This window comes from Chiloscyllium plagiosum, chromosome 9 (genome assembly GCF_004010195.1).
Source record: "Chiloscyllium plagiosum isolate BGI_BamShark_2017 chromosome 9, ASM401019v2, whole genome shotgun sequence".
Lineage (NCBI taxonomy): Eukaryota > Metazoa > Chordata > Chondrichthyes > Orectolobiformes > Hemiscylliidae > Chiloscyllium > Chiloscyllium plagiosum.
This window is the reverse complement of record NC_057718.1, coordinates 105,644,807-105,654,906: the sequence shown is the minus strand read 5'-3', so window position 1 is coordinate 105,654,906 and position 10,100 is coordinate 105,644,807. Positions and strand designations below refer to the sequence as shown.

The 10,100-nt window shown below is 42.7% G+C and overlaps 1 protein-coding gene across 4 annotated transcripts in view; it reads left to right on the top strand.

Moving 5' to 3' along the window:
* The window catches only part of ehbp1 (EH domain binding protein 1), a 386,143-nt gene that overhangs the window by 225,260 nt on the left and 150,783 nt on the right, over positions 1-10,100 (top strand). For all 4 annotated transcript variants that reach the window (XM_043696731.1, XM_043696730.1, XM_043696729.1 and 1 more), the window contains one exon: positions 7,677-7,820. In XM_043696731.1, coding sequence (XP_043552666.1) covers positions 7,677-7,820 — 144 coding nt within the window. The remainder of the gene's footprint in view (positions 1-7,676; positions 7,821-10,100) is intronic.

The following is a 10,100-nucleotide window of genomic DNA, read 5'->3' as shown; positions in this document are numbered from 1 at the left end:
GGGGACTTATCAGCCTTCAGACCTAACAGTCTCTCCAACATCAATTCCTGGCAAATATAAATTCCATTAAGTTTAGGTCCTTCAGCCACTGTTACCTCAGGGAGATTGCTTGTGTCTTCCCCAGTGAACACAGATCTGAAGTACCAATTCAATTCTTCTGCCATTTCTTTGTTCCCCATAATATATTCCCCTGTTTCTGTCTTCAAGGGCCCAATTTTACTCTTAACCATTTTTTTGCCTTTCACGTACCTAAAAAAGCTTTTACTATCCTCCTTTATATTTTTGGCCAGTTTACCTTTGCACATCATTTTTTCTCTTCACCATCCAGAAGATCATCAACCGCCATTTCTGCCACTGCCAGCGAAATGCCACCACCAGACATGTATTCCCTTCCCCTTCCGTGTTCGCCTTCCATGTGGATCATTCCCTCCAGGACACTGGTCCACTCTTCCTTCACTGACTACACCACAACACAAACTGCCCACCCAATCCCAACCCCCCACAGCACCTTCCCTTGCAACCCCTGAAGTTGTTACACCTGCCCATTTACCTCCTCCCTCCTCAGTATCCAAGGCCCCAAACATTTTTTTAGATTAAGTTAGATTAGATTCCTTACAGTGTGGAAACAGGCCCTTCAGCCCAACCAGTCCACACCGACCCTCCGAAGAGTAACCCACCCAGACCCATTTCCCTCTGACAAATGCACCTAGCACTATGGGCACTTTAGCATGGCCAATTCACCTGACCTGCACAGCTTTGGACTGTGGGAGGAAACCCACGCAGACACGGGAAGAATGCGCAAACTCCACACAGACAGTCACCCGAGGTTGGAATCGAACATGGGACCCTGGTGCTGTGAGGCAGCAGTGCTAACCACTGAGCCACCGTGCAGGTGAGGCAGAACTTTACCTTCAGTTCTCACAATCTAGTCTACTGCATTTGCTGCTCACAGTGTGGTCTCCTCTATTTTGGGGAAACGAAGTGTAGACTGGGTGACCACTTCACAAAATGCACGGTGGCTCAGTGGTCAGCACTGCTGCCTCACAGCACCAGGGTCCCAGGTTCGAGTCCACCCTTGGGTGACTGTGTGGAGTTTGCACATTCTCCCCGTGTTTGCGTGGGTTTCCTCTGTGTGCTCTGGTTTCCTCCCTCAGTCCAAAAATGTGCAGGTCAGGTGAATTGGCCATGCTAAAGTGCCCATAGTGCTAGGTGCATTTGTCAGAGGGAAATGGGTCTGGGTGGGTTACTCTTCGGAGGGTCGGTGTGGACCTTGTTGGGCCGAAGGGCCTGTTTCCACACTGTAGGGAATCTAATCTAAAAAAAATCTAAGTTCTGCCTTCAAAAAAAGATTCTGAGTTTCCAGTTGCTTGCCACCTTAACACACTACGCTGTTCCCTGGCCAACATCTCTGTCTCACGCTTGCTGCAGTGCTCCAGTGAAGCTCAGCACAAGCTGGAAGAACAACACCTCATTTTCTGCGCGGGAACCCTATAGCCTTCAGGACTCAATATCAAGTTCAATAATTTTAGGGCCTGAACTCCCTCATGTCCTAGCCCCCTAGCCCATACCAGGCCTTGTTAACACATAGTCTGCCATTACATACTACCTATTGTTAACCATTAACAGTCTCCATTAACAGCTATTCAGCCTTCCAGCCAGATCTTAAACCTCCCCCCTCCCCCTTTCTTCTGCATATAAACCAACATTTTCCTAGCTGTCATCAATTCTGAGGAAGGGTCACTGGACCCGAAATGTTAACTTTGATTTCTCTTTATAGATGCAGCTAGATGTGCTGAGCTTTTCCAGCAACTTCTGTTTTTGAAACTGAATGGTATGGTGCATATATTGGCATGAAAGGTCACATGAGATTGCAGAGCTTTGAAGGACAACCTGCCGGCTTGGAAATATTCAATTTTTCCATTCTCTTTGTTTCCGAAGGTTAATCAATATTCGTACTGTTATATTACCCCCAGCCCAACTCACTGTGTTTTTACTTTGTGCATAAACCTTTTGTATAGCACTGTTTTAATGTGTCTTTGCAGTGACTGTCAGGCCAACAAGCCTGTAGCTAATTCCCTGTTTTTGTTGTCCCTGCCTTCTTTAAATACAGTCGACACTCCCTGTTTGTAGGGAGTGCATTCCTGAAGAATGGTGAATTTTGTAAATAGTGAACATGGCACTCTAGATCTGTGAAATACATGATGCAGGAATTAAGATTTTTCTTACTATTTCTTTAAAACCATGTATAGAAATATACATTTACAGTTAGTGAAAAGATATACAGTGAGTATTGTGCAGATACACAACTTCAGGCCGACGAGGAGAGAGGCCATTCTAGACTTGGTGCTCGGAAACGAGCCGGGGCAGGTCTCAGATCTTGTGGTGGGAGAGCATTTTGGAGATAGTAACCACAACTGCCTCACATATCTATGGAGAAGAAGAGGAATAGGCAAAATGGGAGGATATTTAATTGGGGAAGAGGAAACTATGACGCGATTAGAGATGAGTTAGGAAGCATGGATTGGGAGTAATTGTTCCATAGTAAAGGCACTATAGACATGTGGAGATTGTTTAAGGAACAGTTGTTGCAAGTGATGAATAAATATGTCCCTCGGAGACAGGCAAGAAGGGGTAAGATAAAGGAACCTTGGATGACGAGAGCAGTGGAGCTTCTTGTCAAAAGGAAAAAGGTAGCTTACATAAGGTGGAGAAAGCTAGGGTCAAGCTCAGCTCTAGAGGATTACAGGCAGACGAGGAAGGACCAAAAATGGTCTGAGGAGAGCCAGGAGGGGCCACGAGAAAGGCTTGGCAGAACGGATTAGGGAGAACACAAAGGCATTTTACACTTATGTGAGGAATAAAAGAATGGTCAAAGAAAGAGTAGGGCCGATCTGGGATAGCATAGGGAATTTGTGTGTGGAGTCTGAGGAGGTAAGGGAAGCCCTAAATGAGATTTTTGCTTCTGTCTTTACGAAAGAAACGAACTTTGTAGTGAATGAAACCTTTGAAGAGCAGGTGTGCACGCTGGAATGAATAGAGATAGGGGAAGCTGATGTGCTGAAAATTTTGTTAAACATTAAGATTGACAAGTCGCCAGGCCTGATCCAGATTTGTCCTCGGCTGCTTTGGGAAACGAGAAATGCAATTGCTTCACCACTTGCGAAGATCTTTGCATACTTGCTCTCCACTGGAGGTAATTTCTCTCTTCAAGAAAGGAAATAGGGAAATCCCCGGCAATTACAGACCAGTAAGTTTCACGTCTGTCGTCTGCAAGGTATTAGAAAGGATTCTGAGGGATAGGATTTATGACCATCTGGAAGAGCATGGCTTGATTAAATGCAGTTAACACGGCGTTGTGAGGGGCAGGTCATGCCTCACAAACCTTATCGAGTTCTTTGAGGGTGTGACTAGAAAAGTTGATGAGGGTCGAGCTGTGGATGTGGTGTATATGGAATTCAGCAAGGCATTTAATAAGGTTCCACGTGATAGGCTCATTCCGAAGGACAGGAGGAATGGGATACAGGGGAGCTTAGCTGTCTGGATACAAAATTGGCTGGCCAACAGAAGACAGCGAGTGGTAGTAAAAGGAAAGTATTCTGCCTGGAAGTCAGTGGTTTTCCACAGGGCTCCGTCCTTGGGCCTCTACGGATTGTAATTTTTATTCATGACTTGTATGAGGGGATTGAAGGCTGGGTAAGCAAGGATGCAGACGACACAAAGGTTGGAGGTGTCGTTGACAGTATAGAGGACTGTTGTAGGCTGCAGCGGGACATTGACAGGATGCAGAGATGGGCTGAGAGGTGGCAGATGGAGTTCAACCTGGATAAATGCGAGGTGATGCATTTTGGAAGGTCGAATTTGAAAGCTGAGTACAGGATTAAGGATAGGATTCTCGGCAGTGTGGAGGAACAGAGAGATCTTGGTGTGCAGGTACATAGATCCCTTAAAATGGCCACCCAAGTGGACAAGGTTGTTAAGAAAGCATATGGTGTTTTGGCTTTCATTAACAAGGGGATTGAGTTTAAGAGTCGTGAGATATTGTTGCAGCTCTATAAAACTTTGGTCAGACCGCACTTGGAATACTGCGTTCAGTTCTGGTCGCCCTATTATAGGAAAGATGTGGATGCTTTGGAGAAGGTTCAGAGGAGGTTTACCAGGATGCTGCCTGGAATGGAGGGCTTATCTTACGAAGAGAGGTTGACTGAGCTCGGACGTTTTCATTGGAGAAAAGGAGGAGGAGAGAGGACCTAATTGAGGTATACAAGATAATCAGAGGCAAAGATAGAGTCGATAGCCAGAGACTATTTCCCAGGGCAGAAATGACTAACACGAGGGGTCATAGTTTTAAGCTGGTTGGAGGAAAGTATAGAGGGGATGTCAGAGGTGGGTTTGTTACACAGAGAGTTGTGAGAGCATGGAATGCGTTGCCAGCAGCAGTTGTGGAAGCAAGGTCATTGGGGACATTTAAGAGACTATTGGACATGCATATGGTCACAGAAATTTGAGGGTGCATACATGAGGATCAGTGGTCGGCACAACATCGTGGGCTGAAGAGCCTGTTCTGTGCTGTACTGTTCTATGTTCCATGTTCACAAAGGGCAGACAAGCAAGCAGCAAGACTTTACTGTCGCAGTGTTACATTTACTTTCTTTATTTACTTCCAATCTGCTTGGACTATTCTCGAGTCTATGAAGATTCCCCAGTGACTTCACTATACAGTATTTCTTTCAGAACCTGAGGATTTTTCAGATTTTAGTCTCTATGTTTCTTGAATACTTTTTCTCTGTTAATATTAGCTACTTTAAGGCCCTCACTCTTGTAAGACCACAGGTTACTCTCTATTTCTGTTATATTCCTTGTCTTGTACCCTGAAGACAGACACAATATTTGTTGAATAACTGCCATTTCCTTACTACTCTTAATTTTTGCTGTCTATACCTTTAAAGGACCAGCATTTATTTTAGCTATAATCCATTTACTAGACTTGTAAAAGCATTTACAATTTGTTTCTATTTTCTGGCTAGTTTACCCATTCTACTTTTTCCCCACATTTTCATGTCCCTTTGGCTTCTAAAGCAGTCTTGATCAATAATGGCCACCGTGCATGCAGACGGTCTCAGTGATGTCAGGTGACTGCCACAGGTGTCAAGATGTGTCCGTTCACTGCTGACATTGCCATGTTGTGTGTGCAGTGTGTGTGTGCGCCAGTGGATGTGCCACCTTCCACTCCTTTATTAATTTGTTCTTCTAGCTCCTTAAGCATATTCATTTCAGAACTTGGGCATGAACGGCAGTGCTGGTTGGTCACACATTCCATCTGTTTTGATCTAATTTGAGTGCAGGTTGTTCCTTTACCTTTCTGATTTCTGTTCTCCTCAGAACACAGTGATTGTGTAAAATTTCTATTGCCTTTTAATTACTTGCCCTTCCACTTAGCACCTACATGCTCTTTGTAACACACGGAGGTGACATTTGAATGATTTGCAGCCTTAGTTTATTGCCATATGTTTCAGTCCATTAACCCAATCAATCTTAGCCAGCATCCACTCAGAACCTGTGCAATTTGCATTGCATTGCATTCTTGTTTGACTTGGAGTATGTTGCTTTTCAACTTCATGTGGAATTCAGTTATTTTATGATCATCTTTCTCTGCTCCCTGCTAATGGATGTTTTGATAGGGGATTACTAATTAATCTGCCTCATAGTGCAATGCTATCTCCAAAGTAGCTTCACCCCCAGCTGGTTCAACAAATTATTGCTCCTTCAAAACAATCTGAAAACTCATCTTCTGATTCAGTCTTGATGAAGATTAATGTTCCCCCTCAATTATTACACTCTTTTTTACAAGTTCTAAAGCAGAAAATGCTGATTAAACCATAACTACAATACTGTGGACTGTATGGATATCCAATTATAGGAGATTAAAGCCATAGACAATATGCAATTGTATTCACTAAAGTGATGACAAGAATTGGACTGTATTGTTATGTGGTGCATCGACTATATATATTGTGGAGCAAAAGAAGCTTGAAGAGACGAAATAAGTCATGGGGACCTTGGGAAGGCAGTGAGGCTGCTTCATGAGTTCTTAAGTAGACTGTGTAGAGGGAAACCACCAGACGTTGAAGCCAATGCCTGTGGACTGGTCTCACTTTCCAAAATTGTACAGTTTGGAAGAGGTCCATCAAACCTGTACAAACAAAATCTACTTTAAATCTACTCTAATCCCACTTTCCAGCACTGCGCCCGTAGCCTTGAATGTTTTGACATTTCCAAGTACTCATCCAAGTACTTTTAAAGGTTGTGAGGTCTTCCACCTCAACTACCATCCTTGGCAGTGCATTTCAACTTCCCCCTGCCCTCTGGTTGAAAAGAATTTCCCCAAGTCCCAATTACACCTCCTGCCTTTCACCTTATAATTATGCCTGCTTGTTATTGACTATACAACTAGAGGGAGCAGCGCTTTCTCTTCATGCTTTCCATGCCCCTCATCATCTGACAAACTTCAATCAGGATGCCTTTCCACCATTTATGATCTAAAGAAAACAACCCTAGCTTATGCAGCCTCTGTTTATAGCTGAAGTGCTCCATTGAAGAGAAACTAAAATGTAAGTACTGTTCTACAAGAGAACGTTAGAGGTTAGTAATTATGTAGTGAATAGCTCGCCTCTTGCTTGCCAAATACTATCCTCCAGGTGCAAATCAGGAGTGTGATGGAATATTCACCACTTGGCTGGATGAGTGCAGTTCCAACAACACTCCAGAAACTTTACAGCATCCAGAAAAAAGCAGCCTGTTTGATTGGCATCCCATCTAACACCTTTAACATTCATTCTGTCCATCACTGACTCACATTGACACAAGCATGTACCATCTACAGGGTGCACAACCCACTAAGTCTCCATAGACAGCAGATTCTAAATGGACAAAATCTAACGAGAAATACAAGAGCAGCACATGAATTGGAGAACCATCTCGTGCAAGTTCACCATCCTGACTTGGAAATACATTACTGTTCCTTCACTGTCACTGGGTCAAAATCCTGGAAGTCCCTTCTGAGTAACACTGTGGGTGCACCTACAGCACATGGAGTGCAGCGATTCAAGGGACAGCTCACCACACCTCCTCGAGGGTAATTAGCAATAAATATCTAGCTTGTGACATTCGCAAGCCTTGAATGATAAACAGTATCTGGTTGTTGTAGATGAATAGGAGAAAAATGAAATATGATTTTATTTTCCTCCCAGTAAACGATCCTTGGCTAGTCAATCCTCAGTATGCAAATGTGGAAACATTTGATGATCCAAGATCTGCTTTCCTTTTTCAGTGCAACACAGTTGTGGAAGCATATTGCGAGACAGTTATTTTTAATTCATATACCTCTATACTGCAAAGTCTTTCACAGGGTGTTTTTAGTAGTCCCGTTATTAACCAAAAGTGGAAAAAATAATTATGATCTCGTTGATTTAATGCATACATAATAGTTTGCAATTGAACTAAAACCATGATTGAGGTTATCTGGGAAAATCTGCCCAATATTAGTTTTTAGCATTTCTTGCTATTTATGATACAGTCACACTTTTATAATAATGTCTGCAAACAGAATATTACTTACTGATATGTTCAGTGTAAAATAAACAGGTTTTAATGAATTTAACATTTTTATCTTTAAACAGAGAATGGCAACAAGACAGGAAGAACTGAAAGAGCGAGCAAGACTCCTTCTGGAACAGGCGAGGAGGGATGCAGCTTTAAAAGGAGGAAGTAAACAGTCAGCTATCCAATCAGTAATATCAACTCGCAACAAACAGCTAAATGAGGTAACAGTTTTACATTGCAGTTACTGGGACAATGTCAAATCGAAGCAGACCTCTGATGACATTGCTGACTCTATTTGTTCCAAGCATTTTGCTGGCATTTAGCTGATCAAATTTCATCTACCACTGATTATCCCAATTGCACATTTTGTCTAATTGCTACTTTAGGTCCCTGGGTGCTTCATCTCTTTCAACAGCCAATCCCTCTAATTAGTATCATCAGCAAACATAATCAGTTTACATTAGGATTCTGTGTCTTAAACTGTTGCTGTAGATCAGAAACAGCAGGAACCCCATCACCAAGCCCTAGGGCACTCCATTCCCTATTAACACCTTCCACCCCAGCTCCTCCATTACGTTACACCCTCTGCTGCTTTCTTTCATTCAACCAGTTCCTTTCCGTGAACTCAAACTGCTTTTGATGTCAGAAGCCATGTTCATTAGCAGCCATATCATCTTAGTCATGCCATGGTAATAATACTGATAGAAAGCTTGTGGCATTGTTTACTGTAAGTGTGAAGTGACACTGTTTTATGACTTGTAAAGCACAACGTAGTATTCTGCTACATTGAAACTCTTTAAGGTTGTAAAGTCATTTGCTGATAAATAAACATTGGGTGAGTTACTATTTAGGTTACCATGACTTGGAGGTGCCGGCTTTGGACTGGGGTGGACAACGGTAAAATTCTCACAACACCAGGTTATAGTCCAACAGGTTTATTTGGAAGCACTAGCTTCGGAGTACCGGTCCTTCACCAGGTGGTTGTGGAGGTTAAGATCATGCTCACGGAACAAAGGAGTTCGGTGTCATGGAGAGAAAGGATTCTGGGTAATCCAAGATGGAGGACAGGAAAAGTTTCCATCTGTAACAGCTGCTCTTTTTTTTGAGATATTTTAGGTGTTGGAGGTGATTTCCTCGAATTCCAGGAGCAGTCATTACTGTTTTATATGCTGTTGCATTGTTTTGGAACTTTGGAAAAACAAATCAAAACAACAGCAGTTTTAAAAGGGAGAAGAACAGACGAAGGAAGCACATAGTGAGGTCAGTGCAGGAAGGAGAGAAAAAGGCATTTCGATGGTATATGAATAGGAAGGGTTTGGAGGGATATGGGCCGGGTGCTGGCAGGTGGGACTAGATTGGGTTGGGATATGTGGTTGACATGGACGGGTTGGACCAAAGGGTCTGTTTCCATGCTGTACGTCTCTATGATTCTATGTGATACATTAAACAATCTTAGATTAAAACTTTCATGTTTTATATTGGCATATGTTGGTTTCTATGCAAAAGTGAGGACAGCAGATGATGGAAACCAGAGTTTAGATCAGAGTGGTGCTGGAAAAGCACAGCAGGTCAGGCAGCATCCGAGGAGCAGGAAAATCGACGTTTCGGGCAAAAGCCCTTCGTCAGGAATGATTCCTAATGAAGGGCTTACGCCCAAAACGTCAATTATCCTGCTCCTTGGATGCTGCCTGACCTGCTGTGCTTTTCCAGCACCAGTCTGATCTAAACATATGTTGGTTTCTGTTCTTTGATATCAAATCTTAGAATAGTTACCACATAAAAGGAAGACATTTGGGCTGTCATGTCTCTTCTGGCTCTCTGCAAGTACAATTCAGCTAGTCTGATTGCACACTTTCTCTGAGGCCCTTCATTTTATTTCTTCAAATAATTATCTTGTCCCATTTTGAAAATTTTGATAGAATCTATCTTCACCACACTCAGGCAGTACATTCCAGACCCTAATCACTCAAGCAAACCTGCCTCCACCACACTGTCAGATGATACATTGCAGATCCCAACCTTTCGCATGAAAAGTTTATTCTCATGTTGCCATTGGTCCTTTTGCCATTCATCTAAAATCGGTGTCCTCTGTTCCCATTGGTGGGCAAGTGAGAACCAGTTTCTCCCATTGTAGTCTGTTGAGAATACTTATGATTTTGAATACTTCTATCAAAGGTCCTCTCGCCTTCTCTAAGGACAGCTGCCCTAACTTTTCCAATGTATCCTTTAAACTGAAGTCTCTCATCCCTGGAGCCATACTTGTAAATCTTTTCTGTACCTTTTCTGGTGCATTGACATTTGTCCTAAAGTGTCATGCCAAGAATGTTTGATAAAGGCTCATCATAATCTCTATTTTTGTACTGCATGCCTCTATTTATTAAACTTAACATCCCATGTGACTTATTAATATAGTTTCAACCTGTTGTGTCACCTTCAATGATTTATGTACATATACCTCAAATTCCCTTTGCTTCCACACCATTTAGTGTTGTACCCTTTAT